Below are 24968 nucleotides of genomic sequence, written 5' to 3' on the forward strand. Positions count from 1 at the left end.
ATTTTTCAATGTTTAGCATCAGATATGTCCTTAAATTTTTATATGTTTCAACATTAAATAAAAGAACTTATAACTTAAAAGTTTCAGAACATTTCAAAAATTTTTAAAAATTTTTCATCTTAAAATTTCCGTGTCCTCATAATTTAAGAAATATATTAAGAGAATTAGTTTTATCAAGTCTTACTCTAACTGATTTTTTAAACACTAAAAGTAATACTTAACACAAATGCATTTATTAGAATCTTACATGATATGAAAACACTATTGGCTGCATTTGTTTAGCAAAAAATACGTTAATAGTCATCGATATGGTATTTATACATTATAATAATTTTTTTAGAAAATACTGACAACCAATTTTTCAAAAATTATTTATAATCACTGATATACGATGCTTGATAATATAAAATATCGATTATTCATTTCAAGATTTTCGAACTCAGCAAAATTTATTTTTGTTTCACTGTAGAACATCGTCTGTAAGAAACAATATTTATTTTTCGTTCATTAGTCTCTTTAAATATGAACGGAAAGACGTATATTTGTATAGACGTATATTTACAGACACGAAACAATTTTAATTATGTAAGCTTTGTTTTCCTCATTTCACACGATTCAGGAAAGCAAACAAAAAGAAGGCTTTCCAATCTCATTTCAAAAATTTGCGATGTTGTATACGTTCACGTTGAAAGCTTGACATCCATTTGGCGAGCACTTAGATGCAAACATAATTCATACCTTAGGGATAATGGTTTCTTCTTAACTTACAACAGAGTGCAATTTTCAGTTTTTATAAATAATTCGAAACTTACTCCGGCTGCATTACCAGCACTTCAGATCTGATTCAGGGCAGCACCCTATGAAAACAAACAAAGCTCTTGAGGCATAGACAAATGATATGAATAATAGTAAAAATAATTAATTCCCAGACATCAGAAATGGTGAAAAATTATTATTTTATTGGAATGAGCTAAGGAATGTTCCTCAGAGTCTGTAAATATTACCGTTTTTTTATATCGCAGTTTCACAGTCGCAATATTTTAAGAGTTAGACTTAGATGTTGGGCAGCTCTGATGAGCAGGGCACATCCATCATAGGTCTAATTTATCCAGACCCTAAATGATGATTAGCAAAAAAGCTTCATAGCTTAAACAAAGTTCAACAAACGCCTGACATGAAATCTTGAAATTCCCAGGCCTTAATGCTATGTTGCCCTAAATGCTCAATTCTTTGAGCAGAATCGCAAATTATATGTTATGAAGTCTCCTCTTCAGGATGACAACCACCAAAAAGCTAATCAGATTCAATACCCATAATGAATAGGTGTCTGCTGAGGGTGCAGTGTCCAGTGAGAAGGTCAATGATCTTCCTCAAACTGTTCCCATTAAACTAAAGAAGCTCTTTTTTACTTACTCTAAGGCAGACACGAATTAACTGCTAAGTTTTTTCTGGCCATCCAAGCTGCGTTATTGCTCAAGGGGAATCTTGCCATTGAGCTTGAATATATATGCCCAGAAGGATTTCACAAAGCCCTAGAAAATCACACTGGAGCAAGCCCGTGATGCTTCATCAGCCAGCTCATTACCAGGAATACCAATAAGTTCACGCACCCAATGCAAGTAAACCTTGTTGCGAGAAGAAAGGCCACAGAGGACCGAGAAGAACTCTCACACTAGTGAAGATGTGAATTTACCCCTTGATAGTGATAGAAGAGCAGACTGATTGTCAGAGCAGATGTGAATAGATATACAGGGTGATCCCGAATTCAAGGTACCAACTTTAAGCGTAGGTACAGGATATTGTAACAATCACTTATTGTGTAGGAAGGTATTAGTGAAAATGACGAGGTGAGACGCAAACACAAATTGTTTATTGAAAGTGTCGCTTACATGTGTAATGTTTAAAATAACTGTTCAAATTAGCGCCCATCAGTAGCGATATATGCTTGACAGGATCGATGGTGTGATTGGCGTACACGTTCAAAGATACCAGGTATTTCATGCACACGTGCAGCAGCTTTGGATATTCGAGCAATAAGATCCTCATCTGAATCAAGTCACATAAACAAGATTCGTCAGATGTCTCAGATAAAAAGCAATCGAGAGATCGGGGTAGCCAAGAGGTCCTACTGGTCCACCATGCCAGTGCGAATTGTGCTCTGTAAATAGGACTATGAGCTATGAAGTCGGGCTGCAGCACACATTGCTGCGCAAACCACTGGCAGAAGCTAAAGTAGAGAGGATGGTCTGTCAGATACAAAGCTGGTACTCGCTGAAAATGGAAGGGGTGTAAGCGATTTTCGTTTAACACTCTACAAACGGTCTGGTGACTCACCTACGTGAAGAGCAACACACCTTGTAATTGACTCGGGTCTATCAGCCACAACGTTCAATATGCTTTCTTCCAGGCTTGAACTGCGTATAGCTCTTCGTCTACCAGCTTCATGTCTGGTGCTGTGGAACGAACCTGTTTCGCGAAGTTGACGATGTAACCGCTGAAAAATTTTGCGATCCGGCATTTGTCGATCAGAAAACTGCCATCATCAACTGATGACTCCTGTCATCAGTTGATGAAATCGCTTTTACCAATTAATATTTGCTGTAAACTGAAAAGTCTCTAAGACATGAAAAAAAATTTACTGCATGATTTACATACCTGTATTTATGTATAATATGCATGCAGACATGAATTGAAATCATTTCAGCATTTATTTTTCTATCAAATTTTTTGAAACCTTGTGAAATATGAATGCCCTTGAAAAATATGAATAACTTCTCGTAAAAATCATGAATAACCCTGTAGTAAGATAATTTTCAAATGTATGGATGTTCGCTAATAACTCGAGAACGGTGTTACGTTTTGGTAGTCAAAATTACGAAGAGTTAGTATTCATTATGTTATAATTGCTGCAAAAAAAAATTGCAAGTGTTTAGATGTAGAGGTAGAGAATTTATAGTTTTCTATTTTAATTTAGAAATTGTGATTTTCTCAATTAGTAAATTAAAGTAACTTGGATTGAAAGAAAAAAATTTCTTTGCATATTCAACATTCTAGTGACACACACCGTGATTTTTGATTGTTAACTCAGTTTGGTGCGTAAGAATATATTTCGAAAGAGTATTTTTTATCAGTGTAAGGATTTCGTACCTCCTTAAATGAAGGTTTTAATGAAAAAAGGTAAGGGAACCTGAACTTCGTTCACAAAAACGTACAACAGTTTGATAAAAGAATAAGGGCTAGAAGAACTATCAGATGAAATATTTAAACTTAAGACAAAAAAATTGATGCTTGAGTAATACCTTAAATGAATATGATGTGAAACAACTAGATACAATATGAAATTGTTAAATGACGAAGAATATGATCAAGAACTTGTTGTTATTGAAGAATGTAATATTGTAAAAATGGAACTTTCTAGAGTAACTTGTTGAAACTTATTTCAGTAGTAAAAGTGATAGCGCTGAGTCGGCGTCCACTGTCCTATATAAAATTATCAGAATTAGCAGAATAAGCAGTCCTGCAACGTTTCACATAAAAGTCACAAATGAAAATGATGAACAGGAAGTCACTCACCCTCAGAAATATTCCGAAGTGTACAATGCCTCATCAAGGTCGAAATTAATCGTATTTTTTCTTAATTTTCAAATGCTTATGTATCTATCTTTCGCATGAAATGACATTAAATTAAATTACTAGTCAAACTTTTATTCATTAAAACAAAAATTCATTTAATGCTGAAAGAATTCTTAAAGTTAGAGAATTAAATCTTAAACATTTTGAGAAGCTTAAAATTTATACAGATTTTGAAAATAAGCAAAATAATAAATGAAACGATCTTTGTTTATTTAAAATTCATAACGTATGTGTGTGTAATTTTAACATTATAGAATATAGATATATATCTGGTGTAACGTATTCGCCTTTTCCCTACATGTGTTAATAAAGTGGCAATGTCTGAAGCTCAATTTTTGAGGATTGCATATTGTTCTTAAAGATAACTGCTCACAAATATGTCGAAACGATGGTTTAAGCAGTTAAATATAAAAATATTTTATTTAAATTTTTCTAAAAGTTATTTTTATCTTTGTTTTATACGAAAAAGATTTTTTTTTAATTTAAAAGAAGAAAAAAAAATTTAATAGTATTTTTCTATTTAATTTTTATTTTACTAACACCAAGACTTTAATAAAATAATATTGAAATTTTAAAAGAACTATATCAATAAGAATTTTTACTTGAAACTACTTAATGATAAAATTAAAAAGAATATTCATTTGTAAAAAAAGGTTTAACTGGGAAAAACAATTATTCCAAAAATGGTTCCTACGTAATAATAAATTTTACCTGATCTCTTAGGGGATCCAGTTAAGTGACTCTCGGAAATCACTCCTAAAAAATAATTTATGAACTTAAGAAACATTCAAAACCAACTAAAAAATTGCACAAAAGTATACAGTAATTAAAACCAACCAGAACAATGCTTCTCTTTTATTACAATTTCTGCATTATCAAAAAGAATATTCATAAAAGCCGAAGCTTTACCATCGGTGTACAGATATTAAATAGCTTAAAATTTATACAAATTTAAATAAAAAGATAATAAGCAAAATAATTTTTTTAGCAATATAACAAACCAAAGGATCATAGTAAATTAACAGTAATAATAAAAATGTTCATTTAACATTATATGATAGAGATAAATAACTAAAGAAGCGTATTCTTTTTTTCAACACAAGTGTTAATTAAGTAGCTGCGTCTGAAGTTCAATTTTCATGAATTGCATATCATTCTGAAAAATCATTGCTAACAAATATGTCGAAACGCTGATTTAAAAAAGTAAAGTTAGTTGTAAAAATATTTTTCGCTTTTAATTTTATTAAAAATTATAATATCTTTATTTTATAAAAAAAAAATAATTTTATAAGATTATTTCATAAGAAAATACTTTTAATTCTTCAGTATTTCTCTTTTTTTTTTTTTTTTTAACGAACTATTTTTAAGATTTTAATAAAATAAAATAAATGTATATATCTATCGAAAAGAAGATAGAATTTAAAAAATACTCATTGTAAAAAAAGAAGGTTCAATTTGGAAAAATAATTATTTCACAATCGGTTTCTACGTAATAACTATTCTTACCTGATGCTGTAGAGGATTCAATTGCACCTCTTTCGGAAATAATTCCTAAAACGAAAGTAATTTATGAATTTTAAAAAAAACGCTCCAAACTGGAAAATTTCAAACAAATATAAAGTACGTACTAAATTGAAGTCAACTAATACAGTGTTTTTGTTTTACTAAAATTTCAGCATTCCCATTGAGTATTCATAAGAACCGAAGCTTTATATTCAGCATACAGATTTTAAAGAGCTTAAAATTTATACAGATTTTAAAAAATAACATAATAAGCAAAATAATTTTTTTAACATTATAACAAACCAAAGGATCATAGTAAATTAACAGTAATAATAAAGATGTTCATTTAACATTATATGATAGAGATAAATAACTGCAGAAGCGTATTCTTTCTTTCAACACAAATGTTAATTAAGTAGCTGTGTCTGAAGTTCAATTTTCAAGAATTGCATATCGTTCTGAAAAACCGTTGCTAACAAATATGTCGAAAAGCAGATTTAAAGCAGTTAATTGTAAAAATATTTTTCTCTTTTAATCTTCTTAAAAATTATCTTTATCTTTATTTTATTAAAAAAATTATTTCATAAGATTATTTCATAAGAAATTATTTTTAAATTTTCATTATTTCACTTTTTAATTTTTCACCGAACTATTTTTAGCATTTTAATAAAATAATATATATATATATATATATATATATATATATATATATATATATAACATCAAAAGCTTCTATTAATCTTTTTATGTTAGTTTCTTTGCTTTAAAACAACTCCTACTTTATTACTAATTAATTATTCTATTCGAAATACTTTCTCACACATTTAAAAGCCACATCCTGTTCTTAAATCTATTTTTGGCTCACCTATGCATTTAATTAAGAGCAGGACATATTTCCCTTTGCTCTGTGTGGGAAACGCTCGATCTCTTTCATAAACCAATAGTAATCCTTGGGATTTCCCTTTTCCCCTCAAATATAATAAAATAGAGGGAAATTCCTTTGCTACTTTCCCTAAGATAAAAACTTAAGCACACAGTTTTTGAGTGCGAATTTGAGCTCCGCCTTTGCTAGAAAATGTCTTAAATATACTATGTGAAGCTAATAAAATATTTTTTGCCTTCCAACTGCTATCTGCGTGGCCTAACAACACTCACCATGACTGCTACCCTTACAAGCCGGCAGAATTTTTTGCAGTTGGTTTGGCACTTTTTTTTTCACTGGTTCTATTTTAAAAATGATTTCTTCAAATAAGTAAAAAAAAAAATTAAAAAAATTATGAATATAAAAGGAAAGAAGAAAACAATCGAATGAAGTTTTGGGAAATGACGGCGTTGCTCGTGAAACAGATATTATCCTGACTAAAAGAATATGATGCCATAAAATTAAAAGAAGAGAATTTCGGGACTTTCCTTCTTAATGGGTCCAGACGTTGCCTCTACCTTTGTACCGGAATCGCCGTTAGAGAATTGATGTCATCGCTGTTTTGCTTATTTTCGCCTACCGTTATCAACAATTAGCCTCTTGCGGATTTACAGCATGTGCTTGCTGTGTTGCTGCTTGTCGGTCTCATTGAGGGTTGACAAAGGTTCAGCATATGATCGTATTGATTTCGTTTTTCGGCGATTTTCTCGAGTGTTCTGTGTTTCCTTGAACGGAAGATGACCAAAAATGTGATTTCAAGTGGTGGCTATAATTCCGCTCGCGTGTGCGCGTGATTCATCAAATATTAGAAGGGATTTATTGGTGATTAAATACAGATGTGATTGGTATTTACACTCAAAATTTTCTATACCAGTTTAAGTTTTTAAACGTGAATACTTTTGAATTATTTACGCTCATATCTTGAAATAGAAACATATAATTTTATATTTATTGTTCCAATAATTTTATAATTATTTATTGATATTTATATTTTGATAATATTTCCATTTATTGATATCATTATTCAATGGTTTATAATATTATTTCTTTAAATTAAATAATGATATTAAAATTTAGTGTTATCACATATTTTTTTTTTTCACTTTTGATTCAGTATGGTTATAGTTTTATATTATTATTTAAGGAATCACTTTTTATATTGCATTATATATCACAGTGTATATTATATTGATTGGGGAAGTAAAATTTAAATTTTTATTTTATTATGGTGTTTAAAAAAAGCAAAATATGTACTATTCATATATTTAAATTTATTTTTCTTCCTTCTAAATGTTGTATTTAATTATTAAAATTTATTTTGGTTATTTGAATGCCCTTACTGAGTGGCAAAAATTACAAATTTAATATGGATCAAAATGTACAGGATAAACCAGACATACTTATCTTTGAGCCTGAGGTAGGTGTTCTATTCACATCCTGGCTCAAACATTTCGAGAAACAGACTTTAGATGCTAAATTAAATGACGAATGAAAAGTTCGAAATTTTCAAAAATTCATTAAATGTTCAGCTTTGAAATTGTATATTAATAACTGCCTTAATTGTAATTCATATCAGGAAATAGTTGAAATTTTTCAAGAACATTATTCTTCCCCTCCCTTTGGCTTAAACGATTTTCAAAATTTAAAATTTTCTGGCCAAGCTAAAGACCTTAACTCATATTTTACTGAAAAGGTAAAGTTAGGTAGAAGAATACATTTAAGTAATGATCATATAATTGAGGGTCTATCTATAGATTTGCCTCCCCAAATTAAAACACTTTTGGTTTTAAAAGAACCTAAAACCCCGATTGAATGGCTCACAATTGTTTCAAAAATAGTACATGATGTAGAAAATTTAGAAAACATGTAAAAAATTTAGAAAACATGTAGAAAACATGTAAAAACAGATAATAAAATGAAATAAAAAGAAAAAACATTAAAAAGGGGACTATAAAGCGAGTAGCAAAATCATAACAACTTACTTGGACGGATATTTTTCAAGAATGATTTAAAAATGTTTTCGCAGAAAGATTGCCAGATTACAAAATATGAAAACAAAAGATGAAAACAGAAGCGCAAATTTAATGTAACAAGAGGGTTTTAAAGTGTCGTTCTTACTGCACTGCTGAAGTGATTTGTTATTCTGAGCTTTGATTTGTTAGTTACCAAGGATGGGCCCGAAATGGATGTGCGCAAGGTAATATTATACTGGATAATTTTAAAAATTGATCATAAATAGTAAAGAGAAACATAAATTGCCTGCTTTGCAAATAATTTTAGCCGCGGATTTGCACGATATGGATTAGCACATAGAAAAATTATATAAATTATCAAAGAAAAAATTTTAATAGGTAATTTTAACATGGATTTGCCAGAAATGGATTTGCACATGGAAAAATTAACAAAGAAAAAATTTTAGCAGATAATTTTAACCACGGATTTGCCCGAAATGGATTTGCACATGGAAAATTGTATAAATTAATAAGGAAATATTTAGCAAACAATTTTATCCACGGATTAGCCCGAAATGGATTTGCACATGGAAAAACTGTCTAGATTAATTATTTAGTAAAGGAATTTTTAGCAAATAATTCTAACCACGGATTTGCCCTAAATGGATTTGCACATGGAAAAATTAACAAAGAAAAATTTTTAGTAGATAATTTTAGCCACGATTTTACCCATAATGGATTTGCACATGAAAAATTGTATAAATTAATAAAGAAATTTTTAGCAAACAATTTTATCCACGGATTTGCCCGAAATGGATTTGCACATAGAAAAACCCTCTTGTTACACTCAATTTGCGCTTTTGTTTTCATATTTTGTAATCTGGCAATCTTTCTGCGAAAACATTTTTAAATCATTCTTGAAAAATATCCGTCCATGTAAGTTGTTATGATTTTGCTACTCGCTTTATAGTCCCCTTTTTAATGTTTTTTCTTTTTATTTTATTTTATTATCTGTTTTAACATGTTATTTTTACTTTTTATAATCTATTTTATTTGTAGTTATTTTATAAAAAAAATTTTTTAGTGCTCCTCACACTATTGTATTAATATATTTTGCTTTGGCTTTACTGATACAATATCAGAAAGCACTCTGTTTTGCGGATATAATCGTGTGGGCTGAAGAAAAGATTATATCTTTTTTTTCCGGCTTTTTTCCCGGTTTCTTAACTAACATTTCATTTTTTTTTTTAAATAAAATGTTGTTTGTTATTTTTTTACTTATTATTTCCCACCCCCCTTTTTTTCATATGTCTATAATTTTTCTTTGTTTTATTCTTCATTTTGAACTTATCTAATGAGTGCTGTTTACTTGCAGCTTAAGCGCAATAAATGATACTTATTGTTTTTCTTAACTTTCTTAGTGTTTTCTTGTATTTATTTAGTTATTATATATATATATATATACATATATATATATATATATAGTACTCAAAAACAGGCAACCATTTTCAGCACTTGACGAACGTAAATGATACCAAACAAAAGTGATTTGGAATCCAAAATGTTCAGTTGCCAAGAGGTAAAATGGAGAAAAAAAAATGTGAGATATAAAACTAAAGGAGCCACTGTAGCCGAGATAGAAAAGATTGAAAAACCGCAGTGGCCAAGAGAGAAAATTAGGATAAAATGCATTTCCATGGGCTATGGATAGGTATTGAGGAGCTAAAATCGTTAACAAGGGAATCAGCATTCATATGAATAAGACAAGATTTCATGGCATCAAGATGAGCTGATGTGACAGGTGGATGGAAATAAATTTGGCATTGTCAAAATTTAATTTATGTCCAAGATTCCACCAGTGTGCAGCAATTGATGATTTCGTGTATTTTTGATAACAAGCATAGATAAATTTAAATTTTAGACTCAAAATAGGAATTGGAATTCGAAGTTTAGAAAATAAATTTAAAATTAATATATGTTTTATACATATTACAAAATTTCTTCCTCATATAAATTACATAAACAGTCAACCCAGCTTAAAGGAATACCATCGATTTCAACAAAAGCTATGTTATTAAGTGGGTTATTCGATTAAAAGGGGAGTGCAATATTCAATTTTAAATTCTAAACTTTTGCAAAAATTTACTTTTTAATGGTATTTAATGCATAGTATAGCGTTTTGATTAAATAAACTCAGTATTATAATCAATAATCAATCATAATTAAAACTGTCTGCGTTAAAATCATAAAATATAAATGCCATTTAAAGTTACATGAAACTAAATCAATATTAATGAAAAGTATAACATAGGTACAAGAATATTATTTGATCCCTTTCGAAAAAATTTATAATTGAAGACTGTGTTTATAATCCGTCTAATTCCTCAATTTATCAAAATTAAATTTTCCCTTTCAGTTTATACTAAGACTTTCAAGACTTGCATATTCCTTTCAAATACATTCCGAATTTATTATTTTGTTTTTACTTATTTATTTTTTTTAATCTTCGATACTTGAGAAATTCCAAATTAATGCGCTATTTTACTTTGGAATTTTTTTAAATTTGCTGCTTCCAAGGTTTATTATTTTTTTGCTTCGATTAATTCAAATCATTCCTTTTTGAGCTCAATTTGCAACCAACTCAGATTTATTCTCTAGATTAAGCAATGATTATTTTACTTAAGAGAAAGACACACTAGTGTGTTAGGTTTTGGAAACTTTTTCTTATCAAAGCTAAAAATGCAGCAGGCGGGCAACACAGGTCTTGACCACAAAACAAATCTCTCTGTACGTCTTTTGCCTTTTAAATGATGTGTAAAGTAATTTAAAGAAGGGTAAAAAAACACTTCAACGTATAACTGGCAGCGAGATCTGATTAATTTTTCAACTTTACCACCTGTTTAGACCAAATAAGGAATAGGAAGTTCCTATTGAAGGGACCATTCATTTACGTAACAGAAAAACGGAAATTTAATTTTAGCTGGTAAATCATTTCCTAAAAATAGACAATTTTGTTTTATTTCAGTACCTCCTCTATATGCAATTAAGCGGGGACAAAAAACAATCAATATTCGCTTAAACGGGGAAATTAGTTTTATATAAAATGATTTGGTTCAATTAATTTTTATTCGTATAAGCGGGCTATTCGATTATCCGATGTGCGATTAAGTGGGGACGACTGTATATATATATATATATATATATATATATATATATATATATATATATATATATATATATATATACATATCGAAAAAGAGAAAGAAATTGAAAAAATACTCATTGTAAATTACTGCAGAAGCGTATTCTTTTTGTCAACACAAATGTTAATTAAGTAGTAGCGTTTGAAGTTGAATTTTTGAAAGTTGCATATTGTTCCTAAAAATCACTGCTTACAAACATGTCGAAACGCTGGTTTAGTTTAAAATATCTAATAATAAATTTAATTTAATAATAAATTTAAAATATCTAAATTTTATAACTTTCAAGAATAGAATCTCTTTTGAATATCCTTGGCACAGGACCCTAGACGATTGCCTTTCACTAAGAAATGAAATACAGTCTTTCCCACTTAATTGCATATCAGATAATCGAATAATATACGAATGGAACCAAATCATTTTATATGAAACTAATACTAAACTTCCCCGTTTAAGCGAATGCTGATAGTTTTTTGCTTACGCCTAATTGCATAAAGAGGAGGTACTAAAATAAAAATAAAAAATTGTCTATTTTTTAAGAAATGTTTCAGCAGCTAAAAATGGAATTTCCGTTATTCAGTTAAGTAAATGGGTGGTCCCTTCAGTAGGAGCTTCCTATTCCTTTGTTGGTCTAAACAGGTGGTAAAGTTGAGAAATTAATCAGATCTCACTGCCAGTTATACATTGAAGTGTTTTTTACCCTTCTTTAAATTACTTCAAACATCATTTAGAAGGTAAAAAACGTACAGAGATATTTGATTTGTGGTCAAGACCTGTGGTGCCCGCCTGGAGCATTATTATCCTTGATAAGAAAAAGTTTCCAAAACCTAACACACTAATGTGTTTTTCTCTTAAGTAAAATAATCATTGCTTAATCTAGTGAATAAATCTGAGTTGGTTGCAAATTGAGCTCAAAAAGGAATGATTTGAATTAATCGAAGCAGAAAAACAATAGATCTTAGAAGCAGAAAATTTAAAAAAGTTCCAAACTAAAATAGCGCATTAATTTGGAATTTCTCTAGTTTCGAAGATTAAAAAAATATAAATAAGTAAGAATAAAATAATAAATTCTGAATGTATTTGAAAGGAATACGCAAGTCTTGAAACTCTTAATATAAACTGAAAGGGAAAATCTAATTTTGATAAATTGAGGAATTAGACGGATTATAGATTTCTATTCACAAGAAATTTCTATTCACGGATTATACATTTCTATTCACAGTCTTCAATTATAGATTTTTTCGAAAGGGATCAATAAATATTGTAGTACCTATGTTATACTTTTCAATAATATTGATCTAGCTTTATGTAACCTTAAATGACATTTATATTTTATGATTCTAAAGCAGACAGTTTTAATTATAATTGATTATTGTTCATGAAACTGAGTTAATTTAATCAAAACGCTGTACTATGCATTAAATGCCATTAAAAAGTAAATTTTTGCAAAAATTTAGAATTTAAGATTGAATATTGCACTCCCCTTTTTATCGAATAACCCGCTTAATAGCATAGCTTTGGCTGGAACCGATGGTATTCCTTTAAGCGGGGTTGACTGTATAATCAAAACTACCAGAGAATGATAAATTTTACCATGTTCCTGGCTCTATGATAGCAGCAAAAAGATCGGTAATTTTTATCGAAGCGCTTTGGTAATGATTTTGGTAAAATTAAAATATGGTTTTATATTATATGATGAAACATGATAAATGTGGTAAAATATGGTAATTTATTTATGATATTTTAGAGCCTGGAAAATCATTTATCCTGCTAAATTTACTTTTCAGTTATGTATTTGTAAAATCTTCTTTATTAAATGTGTGGTAATAAGAACAATAATTTTAAGATCCGAGCATTATCATTTGAATGAATGGTGTAAATATTGTGCCATAAATAAAATTTATTAACTACAATGATTTACAATTTAAAAAATAGTTAAATAAATGATATTATTATATTAATTAGGAAACATTTTAGTGAAATGATTTAATAGATTTCTCAATTTTAAAAAATTTCCTACATACATACAAAATTCATACAATCATCAATACATACTAGAATAAATTAGGCCATGGCTGTGGAAAATATTAGATTGTAAAAGAAGAAAGTCTACATTTATTTTGGCAAAATTATCTTTAAAAAAAATAGCATATTTACACAACCTGTTGAAATTCGAGGAAAAGTAACCAGATATCTTTCGCTAGAAAATATCCGGGAAAATTTTCAACCATGAAAATTCTGATAAACTAGCTCTTTATTAAGTTTAATCATGTTTGAGGTGGTCATCATTCATTTATGAAGGAGACATCGCATTGGGTGGAGTGGAGTTGGTCAATGCTTTGTCAGAAATATTATCCATCAAGAGATAAAAGCAGTGGTCTCAAGACTCAACAGACATTCGGAAGAATAACAAGTCCACTTACCCTTTTCGGAATGGTTCATCGGATCATCGAAAGGTTGTCCATCAGGATATAAAAGAATGTCACAGGATTCAGTAGATATTAAACTGAATTAAAGATTGTACCCCTTTTAGATGGATAATTATTTATCACGCTGACGGAGGCTGCGAGTACATGTTGAAGAATACAATTACCAGACACTTGACATGAAGCGGCATCTTTGGCGACCGGTGAAGCTCATCTCAAAGCACTCTGAAATTGGAATGCTAAGAGAGGGGAAAAAAATGGTTTAAAAATTTAGTTCTTACTGATTCTCGGCCGATGTGGCGAATGTTTTCATCGCGGGAATGTCTCGGTATTTTTTCTGAGGATTATTTTTGTGAGCAATTTCATTTTACCTGGCCTATTTTTGCCCATTTTAAATTTACAAACATTATCTTATTCTTTGAAAAGTCAATTAGAGATGCAAAATACAATTAAAACGGAAACCATGACGAAATCACCCGTGCCGACAATCAGGTGCAAGGTGGCTGTGTCAGACAAGAAATTTCAACGTTGTGCGCCTTAAAGAGGAGAACTGTAAAAATTTTAAATGGTAACTTGGCGACCCGACTTCACAAATACCGCGTATTTTGGTTTTATTTACCAGAGAGTAATTTTACCAGGATTTTTTTCTCCGTGTGAAAATGGTGTTATTTCCATCTGTGCAGGAGAAATTGGGATTCCGCACCACAGAGGCACGATCGACGAAAGTAGAATCTTATCAGCCACCCAGCTATTAGAATTAGGTATTGAACAGCGGTCCAAGCCATAGTAAGTTGAGACTTTGCCAACTATTTCTGCTCCGTGGCCTGAAAATAAAATACACAATGAAAAATCTATAATGTTCTGGGGGAAAATATATATTCTTATTAACTTATATATTCTTATTATTCTTATATATATTCTTATTTGTATAACGGCATTGTCGTTATTCAGAGTTTATGTAGGTATAACCACCAAATTTTGCTGTTTCCGGAAATAATTTTCAAAAGTGAATGCGAAATAACGATTAAATTACAATTGTAGGTACATACATACTTCTTTATTTATTTTGACAGCACTTATACTCTCCAACGTAAGATTTTTATGCATTAATACATTTGTTTAATTTATTAACGTATATTTTTGAAATCATTTCAAATTGAATTTTTAGAGCTAATAATGATTAAAATGACAGAAGCACTTAGTAAATGATTTTGTTAAAATAAAATAGGGTACAATAACATGGTATAATACTAATACACATCATTCGCTTAAAAATATATAAATAGGAAATAAGAATCGACACGTTTCAAATAACATGTAATTTTCTAATGATATTATTTTTTTTTCTATTCATTTAATCTTCAATGTTTGTTTTTTTTCATCCATTTATAATTATTATTATTATTTTACAAACTTACAAGTATACGCTTCTTGGTTGCTCGAGTTTGTCGTTTCTTAAATTAAAAAAATTTAATTATTACTTTTTTTTTAATGGCGGGCACTTGGAACTATTGTCCATTGGCCACAGAAAGTGCCAGAACTGCTAACTCTCTTTTCGTTACCCAGTGGGCACCTGTGGCTAAGCCACGGCGGTGGAGCAGCGTCACCCACGTCACACTACCACAACCCGTTTATAGGGCGGGTCACATTCATACAATTACACACAAAGGAGAAAGGACATAGAACACGGATAGAGAGAAAGAAACATTCATGCCCAGAGCGGGATTCGAACACGCAGCCACAGGCTCCGCAGTCAGGCACGCTATCCGCTCGGCCATCCGGCCGGCAAAAAGTTTAATTAAAAAAAATAGAAAAAAATATCTACTGTTTTCCAAAAGTTTTAGTTATTACTCAATATTCTGCCAATCTGAATAAAGTGAATTTTCTCTAATCAAAAACAGGTTTTGATGTTCGCTCAAGAACAAAAATGTTACATTTTTAACTTCTGTTAATGACTAAAAATTTTTATTATTTTTTTTAAAAAAGTAAATGTTTCCAAAATATTTTATTATTTTTTAAAACTACTGAAGAGAAATTCCCTGATTTGCTTGCTCACGCTAAAGATGGAACTAATTCATATATTTGTCACAAAAAAAAGAAATTCAGATATTTATCCACACCCAAAATAATTTGTAATTTTATGTGAATGCAAGCGAAACATTAAAATTTTTTTTTGTAAAAAAACTAATGAAACTTTTTTCCCTCCCGTGAAATAACTCTTAACTTTATTTGAATAATAATAAAGTGCGTAATAATATTTTCAAAATGCAATAAGGGAATTTTTTGAATCGCAAAACTATTAAGAGAAGGCATGCAAGTATAAATTCGCGGCATTTTTTTATACATTTTCTTTAAATTTTCCTTAGATTTAGTATGCATATTTTTTCTTCTGAAAAGAACTTTAATCACTAGCTTGAATTTACTGATAAGAATAAAAATAAAACAGGTGATTTAATTAAGCACAATTGCCTCAGATAATCTTGTATAATTTTTAATTTGAATTTCAAGCTGAATCAAACAAAAATAAACCAAGGTCTTATGTAAAATTAACGGTTTATAAGTTTATTCGGTTATAACGGATTTATTCGCTAAAAGCACCAAAAAAAACGTATGATAGCATTGCAAAAAATGTTAAAACATTACATTAACACGTTGGGCATGGCCTGACATCTTTGAATTCTCCAATTCATAACTTTTATATGACAGCGTGACTCAATTATGTGACACACTACAATGTTAAACTTATAGATACAGTTCAGTCACATTAATATGACCTTCTGTCATAAGCCAAAATAACCATGTTTCGCAAAGTTGATAGACGCTGCTGGGATTAAAGGTGTTCTGGGATGTTGAGTTACACCAACTCCAGACCAGCTGCGCCAGGTTACGAAGGCTGATAATCCGTGGTGCAAAAATATTTCCCAGTCCATAATACTCCTTCCTCCAGTTTCAACCCTTCAAAAAAATTTTACATGGTATTTGTTTTCAGATCTTTCAAGCCATATGCTCCAACGATTCACGATTATCTGTCTGATGGAACATCGGTGAAAAAGTTACCTGTAGTCCCTCAGTGGATATTCAGTTGCAGTAATGGCGTGCAAATTTCAACCTTTGTCTCAAATTTGAGAGATAAAGGTACAAAAAGATGGCAACACAGCAATTACAAAGGAGACCAATATACACGGATTCGGTCCCTGGGACCCGACAAGATCGATGCATGAGTCTTTTAACCGCACGCGCAAGGTGCCAAACACCACACCTTTTCATCATGCTGGTCAACATGAAATCCGCACCCGGCTTGCACCGAATACAGTGCTGACGTAAAATATCCTCAGTGATAGACGGATCATGGGCTAGAGTCCCCTTGTCATTGGGCTAACCATGAAAGGTATTCGTGGTTTTCCTCTCCATGTAATGCAAATGCGGGTTAGTTCAATCAAAAAGTCCTCCATTTTCTTCCAATCCTTTATCCAGGAGCTCTCCTGTCTTCTTGATTTGGTTCAAAATTGCAATGCTAAGTAGTTGAACATTTGTCATCGTAAACCCAAAATTTGATCAGCTGTTCAACGACGGTTATAAAATAAAATATTTTTAAGTAGCATAATTTTGTATTAAATATAGGTATTTGGTAACTTTGAGCTTTTAATAACTTTGATAACCATTGTAGTTATCAGACATACTTGGTATATCATGCTTATTAAACTGGGCCAAGCAATAAAAGATATCTCTACAAATTATTTCCTTTTCTTAAAAGTTTCAAGTTTAATAAATTATTTCAATTTCTTTACTCTGAAAGTATATTTTCATTGAATTTATTTATCTATTTAATTATAGCACAATATTTTACATGACTCTAATAATAAAATATTGGTTCATTAATTGAATATTTGAAATTTTGAACTGCTTCTTGCAAAAACAACTGAAAGCCTTATGCATGGATTTTAAAAAAAAATATGGAGGTAGAAGTTGCTTAAGAGTAAAGTGAGTTTGTGTTAAGAAATATTTCAAAAAAAACATGTGTGGATCAAAAGTATTCAAGAAAATAAAATATGCTCACAATAAAGTTCAAGAAAGTAAAAAGTTCTTATTCAGTCTTGCTATTGTCAAGCAGAGTGAATAATTTTAATTGGTACCGCCATCTTTCGATACGAAAACACTCGTTTTTAGTTATTAAAAATAATACGTAAAATAATATTCTTTTTTAAGGAAAAAATCATTTTAATTAATACCGTTACAAGAATCAAATGATATATTTTTATTTTATAAACTCTATTTCTTAGAATAATTCTTTTTTTTTCTTTCTCTTCTTAAGCGCCAATTCATTTTTTTAAATAAATGAAATGGTGATTAGAGTTCATTGAAAAAGTTGATTGTGAAACAGTTTTCTTATTACATTATAATCAATTTAATGATTTAGATTTTATAAAAGGACTATATAAAAATACTAACAAATAATATGTTCAAGCAAGATTAGCCTAATATTGTTTTAAAATAGAAAATATCCTAGAAAAATTAATTACCTCTATCTTGGTTATTATTGATATAACTTTACATTTTATTTTACTTCATTATTTTGAAATTGTGTATTGATTTAAAGATTGATAAACTAATTCAGATTTCACTTATGCTTAGAGTCCTGTGGTGGAAAGTTAAAACTTAGCTTCGTCGAAATTGGATTTATTCCCACGATTCCAACAATGTGTTGCACATTGTTGAAATATTATGTATAAATTCAATTTCGACAACGCCAAAATTATTTCCACTACGGATGGCTCACCTTGAGGCCCTGGAATCTTGTTTTATTCATATGAATGCTGATTCTTTTGTTAACGACATTAGTTTCGCACTATCTCACCATTACGCGTGGAAATGCATTTTAACCAGATTCGCCCCTCTCTGTTACTGTGGTTTTTCTAGTTTTGCATCTTATTTTTATTTTTTCCTTATTCTTTTTGGAAACTTAACGTTTTATTTTTCAAATCATTTTTGTTTTTTTCTTATTCTTCTCTTGAGAATGGGTGCCTGTTTTTAAGCTTTCGAAACATTTCGATCGCTTTTCCCATCTTTTTTTTTTTATTCTTGACGATAAGTTTTTAATCGAGTAATGTATTACCGATTCAGTTTCTTGGGATTATTTATTTATTTATTAAAATATGGAAAAATACTTAATTTTATCATCATACCTCAGCATGGCACAAAATCAGTTATTGGGTCAAATTTACTTTCCAGTTATTAATTATTTTTAGTTTTATCCAGTTATTACCATTTATTAGGTTGAATCTACTAAATTTATTGTAATAAAGACTATAACTTGAAAACCAGAATTTTCATTAAACCATTACCACATGAATGGGAAAATTTTCAAATCAATAGTATAAATACTATATTTCTGTTTTTAAAAACCAATTAATTTATTTTTACTGGAAATGGCAATATTAAACAGTGAGATTCGGAGCTATAAAAATAAATAAATAAAACTTGTAACAAGCGATTCGACTTTTCTCCTGCGAAAGAAAAATGAACAAAAACTTAGATTGGCCGAAGAGTGCATAAATTGTGAGATGTTCTTTCTTGATTTCATGTATTTACACTAAATCGAATGAGAATAGAACCAAGTTGCCTGATTTAATAGTTTAGCAGGTTTCGTGAGTACTAAGTACACTTTTTGACCTATACCAATTTATGCAACTGTTCTCTACATAAATGAAGTATTGCTTCCAATGCTTATTGCTTTCATGCGTAAAATATAAAATTTTTGACATACTATCAAAAGATTGTAATCTAAACTATTAGATGTATTAAATCAATTCAGATTTTTTTTCAATTTTGTTTTAAAAAATTAATGCATGAGTAGTACGCGTATCATAACAATGTCTTAAATTCTATGTCATATAATTGTCACGTAATATTTTTGTCCTATAATTGTCATAAAATGCAATTTAAGTTATATTTCTGTTGAGTTTACATTAACTGAAACTACTATCAATACATCACCTTCAGGAAATGCTATTTTTTTAAAGCAAAATATTATTTTTCAAATGCAAGGAGATTGATTTTGATGGCATAAATGTCATAATTACAGTTTAATACTGTAAAATTGAAAACATTCATTATTGAAACATTAAAATGTAATTAAAAATTACATGACTTCCTTCAGGACAAATTTATTATGATATACAATATGCAAATTGAATTTCAATTAGAGAAAAAGAATATTTTATTAAGAAAACTCTTTTTATCTTCCCTATTATTTTTGCTATTGGCTTTAATTGTGTTTTGTATTTTAAATTACACAAGAATGACACAATAAGAATAACCCTAGAGTAACACAAGAATCAATAAAAATAATCAATACAATATACCATTTAGTTTTAAATGTAACATTTAGACATAATAAATTAACATTCTTATTTTTTTAATTGAAAGCATGAAACAGTAGCATATCTCTTTCTCTTCTTCATTAGATAGAAATGACAGGGATCTACAAAATAGCTTAAATAGAAGAAAAAAAATCACTATGAAGATTAAACGTTACCAAAACGTTAATATTATAATAACAGAGATTAAATACTATTAATTTAAAATCGGATAAAAATGCAGGTATCTCTCCAAGCAAAAAACAAATCAGACAGATATTTTAATTACAGTTTTAGGAATATTCTACACACTACACAAATATGAAAGGTATAATTAGTTTTATAATTTTTATGATTGGATTGAAATTCATTTGTTTTATAAAACATAAATTGTATTTCTACGACAATTTTTACTCTATTGAAAATAAAACTACATTAAAAAGTTCACAAGGTAAACTTACATGCTTATTCCCATTCTAGAAAAGTAAAATATCCATATGTTAAATGCATGCCAACTTTCAATATAGTAATAGACAAAATATTAAAATCATAATACACCAAAACAAAGAGGGATTGAATATAGAAACAGATTATAAAATAAAAAAAGAGAAGGATTATGGAATATAGGGAAGCTGGGGTTGTGGAATTTGTACTTTCAAAAATTACTTTTTATATATTATATTTCTACCTCGTTTTGAACTTGTAAATAATTGCCGTAAAATGGGGAACTTTGTAACAGGCAAGGTAAATATCTGTTTTAGAACCGCACGGTCTTAGAGTTTTTAAATTTCTGAGCTCTTCAAAAATTACATGAATTTTTAGGGGAGAATTAAATAATTACTACACAAATAAAGAAATTTTCCAAATAATCGAACGCATTTGACAATCAACAGAAATAGAAGTTAAAAAGAAATATTAAAATTTTATAATAAAGAAATGAAATCTCTATTTTATATTTTATTTATTAGAACAAACGCAACAAAGTTTAACGAGTTTTTGGTGACTATATTAATGTGAAGTTTCTCTTCTGAAGAAATCATTATCTATATAAAAATAAAATTATTTCTATCAAAAGTAATCAAAGTTTCAATTTTACAAATTATAAATGTTTTTAATTTTACTGGTTTCGAATGAATAAATAAAAGAAAAAAATAACTAGAAAATAATTTGCTGTACTTAACCACCACTAAAATGATGTGCAGATTGCTGGTGTAGTACAACAACTGCATTGAGTTTGCCATCTTGTCGTAGGAAAGAATTTTTAATACTCGAATTTAAAATTAAATTTTATTTTTACACTTCAACCCTGTTTTACTTTATCAAGGAAATATTTTGTACAATAATTTTCTCCATCATAATTTCATCGTCATAAAATGCAAACGATTTGATTAATTTAAGTATGAGCAGCTCTTAATTATAGAAAAAAATTTCAGATCAGAGAAGCAGTTGCTGATATTTCGGGCAACTTCCATTCCTATATTATATTACACGAGCATTTTCGAAAAATCTTTTATGGAAGTTTGCACTTACGGACACGATTACGCTTACGATTGACGGACAGGTTTCAATGCCGATAATTTTCATTGTGTGATTACCCTATAAAAACTATATCAAATAGTTTTCATGTGATCAATTGTTCAAATAGTTCCTTGAGCTAGATCAAGGCGACATAGGAACTTCTGGATCTAGCATTGAAACAACGTAGAATTCTTAAAGTTTTTTTGATGGAACTAACCCACATTTTGGCTACGAAAGGAGCAAAACCTCGAGATTATTCCAATAAAAACGAAATATTTACCAATGATTCGTTACTTTAGCACTGTGGTCGGTGTGATCAGGGAACATAATTCGTACCAACCAGCCAACGTTGGGAACTGAATTCATTCACCTTTTTGAGAGGAGAGTGCTTTAATTTTTGAGCCCACCGTGGCTTCGTAGAAATCGTTGGGGGTTTGTGAGCGCTAACGAGTAATAAATGGAGACCACTAATAGTTTATTTAAAAACTAAAATGAACAAATCATTTGCCTTGGATTTTTTTTTTCATGATCACTCCGAAGTTAAGCGAAAAATTTCAATGAATGAAATATTTTAAGCAGAATTTTATACAAATGAATCAAATACTATGGGACGATAATAACATGTTTGTTTTGATGAGAACTGAGTTTAAAACCAACTTTTAATTTTCTTTTTTTTCTTTCTTTCAGAACTAAAATCCCAATCTTCAAGATTTTTTCTTCAACAATTGCCTTTTTTAATAATGATGATGATGAAGTTAATATTTTTAAGGAATAATTTCTAAATTGTATTATTAATTACTTATTTAATTTTAAAATTGTTTCTGATTGACAGGTACAAACTTGTCTGTTATGGAAATCAACGCTTATCACACTGCTACCACCATGATTTAATTCCAAAATTTTAGAGCTACATGAAGAAAAAACGTTCTGGTGTAATTATCGTTCTGTATGAATAATAATTTTAATTTGTTTATGCTTAAAACGGATCATTGAAGATGCCGTTATTTTTGTAACACAACAAATTTAATAAAGTTAATATATATATATATATATATATATATAGATAGATAGAAGATAGATAGATAGATAGAAAAAAAAACCTAGATAGCATTGTTTTAAACGTAATAGGTAGAATTAAATAGCTTTATATTTTATACATAAAACCTAAATAGCTTCTGAAATATTTGTCACTCGATTCAGCGTAAAATAAAAGAATATCGGAATAATATTCTAGAATATTCTAGATCATTTGAATTAATCCTTTTCTTACCCATTATATTTTTTAGAAATGGAGTTTAAAATACTTCAACGTCTTGAAATCGTTTTCATGTAAAGTGCTAACAATGATAGTCATTTTTATTCTATGCAGCTCGACTAATACGCAAGTATTGTTCAGAACTTTTGTATTGTAACATTTTGTATTGTAGACATTAAAGTGCACAAAATTATATTTGGTGCTTAAAATTGATATTTTGAACCCCCTTTATATACAGCTAAATCTTCAAATTATTATATCGACTTTAGCCAATTGGTAAGGTATGTGCCCAACTACAGTACCGAATATGCACGAACAAAAAATGCATCCTGATACAAAGACAGGGAAAAAATATTGTGTTGAAGTGCCAATTTTTTTGGTATCACTTTCAAGCTGCTAGTAAATAGACTGGCTAATTATCTTCGTTAATGAGAAAATTTTTGTATTTTAATTAACGTAAAAATTATTTAAAATATCTCAACAAAATTCTAGAGAAAAAAATTGAAGGATATAGAAATGCATGGTTAGTTGTGCTTAATGTGTAAAAAGAAGTTTAGTTCGCAAAGTTGGAAAAATTAATAAAAAAGGTTCTCAAACTGTTGATTGCTGCTGTTTGAGAACAAAATTATCAGAACACAGTGCAATTATTTCGGTTGGATTGTCTGGCACGCACGAGAAAACATTATAGTTTTTTAGTCAGTAGTGATGAGCTTTGTTAGTAGGTTTCTCAGTGAAAAAGCCTGTTTCCATAGCAGAACACAGCAGATCGTGCATTTATACATATTTTATTTTACGTTTAATTGGTCTTTTTCAAATCATTTGTCATTTTTTGAGATATCTAATTTAAAAATTAAGTAAGAGAAAACGTCTTAGCTTACCCAATCCTAATGTATCTTTCGGTCTCAAATCACTTGGCATCTTCTATAAAGGAATGAAAACATAATTTACAAACAGAACTGGTTAATAATGAAATCCTTTTTTCTTTTTCTTAAAAATGCGCTCTTGCTTACTTCATTTATTTATAAGTTATCTATAAAATAAAGAGTTTGTGCATGTATCTGCTTGTCTATCTTGTAATTCTAAAGCCGTTTGTTCCATCTTCCTAAAATTACGACTGTAAATGAAAATAAAAATGTTGCCCAGGATCCTAACTATCGCTCAAAATTTTCAATTGAACCGTTTGGGTCTTTAAAAAAATGGAATTTCCTTGCTGGTTCTGAATTAACCATTATTATAAATTATACTGTGGACGTTTAATCTTTTTCAAAACGATAATACCATTGATGTTTTTTGGTATATATATATATATATATATATATATATATATATATATATATATATATATATATATATATATATATATATATATATATATATATATATATATATATATATATATATATATATATATATATATATATATATATATATATATATATATATATATATTTATATATATACTCATTCATTCATTTATCATATCTAAAACTTAATATCCCATAATTTTTAAGAATTCTTTGACTAACTACAAGCATTATAAACAAGTGTTTTCTTTATGTTTATGTGCATAGTTTAAGTTTAATACCAATTCATTATTCATGAAATAAACTTGAATTATCTATTACTCTTACAAAATGTTTTGCTAAGTTACATATTAGCATTAACCAAATTAAAAACATCAGATGTCGGAAGAAGTTTTAATTGATATAGAATAATATTCTGCTGAAAATTAAAATATATTCTGTAAAATTTTACAAAAATTAGCCACTTAGTTTTAATACAAAGAGCTTAGATAAAATTATTGCAAAAAGTATTCTTTTAAAAGCACATTTATATGTACAGATTTATGAAAAATTTATTGAAAACACTTACCTGGGGTTTTAGTTTTCGCTGATTTGAGTCACTTTTTGCAGGCATTTTTATTTTTTTTAATTGTATATTACTTTACGTTAATTTGGAAAGTTTGACTTTCTCACTAAGAACCTGAAAATATACAATAAGGGTAATCATTATAATGCTTATCATCTCCTTCTATTACAGCGGAAGTTGTAGTGCTAATATGTCACAATTATCAACATTTTTTCAGATATTTTCACTTGTTAATAAATAATAATATTTCATCTATCAGCGTAAATACATAGCTTCCAACCTCAGCGTAAAATTTAAAGAAAATGCTTTTGTTAGTGGCTGTAATTGTAATGCA

The 24968-nt window shown here is 29.0% G+C and overlaps 1 protein-coding gene across 2 annotated transcripts; it reads right to left on the reverse strand.

Moving 5' to 3' along the window:
• Positions 1-275: 275 nt before the first annotated feature.
• On the reverse strand, positions 276-24753 carry LOC107436441 (uncharacterized). Of its 2 annotated transcripts, XM_016048172.4 has the most exons (6): positions 24638-24753; positions 23644-23686; positions 14272-14460; positions 5140-5184; positions 4345-4389; positions 276-857 (listed from the first exon to the last, which is right to left on the reverse strand). In XM_016048172.4, the coding sequence occupies exons 1-6, from the start codon at positions 24680-24682 to the stop codon at positions 823-825; spliced, it is 402 nt and encodes a 133-aa protein (XP_015903658.2). In that variant the 5' UTR covers positions 24683-24753; the 3' UTR covers positions 276-822. The 2 variants fall into 2 exon arrangements, with proteins under 2 accessions (XP_015903658.2, XP_042909055.2); XM_043053121.3 differs by lacking the exon at positions 5140-5184.
• Between the last annotated feature and the right edge of the window lie 215 nt (positions 24754-24968).

The sequence above is a fragment of the Parasteatoda tepidariorum genome, chromosome 3 (assembly GCF_982258835.1).
Source record: "Parasteatoda tepidariorum strain Cologne lab strain chromosome 3, Ptep-v5.0, whole genome shotgun sequence".
NCBI classification, from domain to species: domain Eukaryota; kingdom Metazoa; phylum Arthropoda; class Arachnida; order Araneae; family Theridiidae; genus Parasteatoda; species Parasteatoda tepidariorum.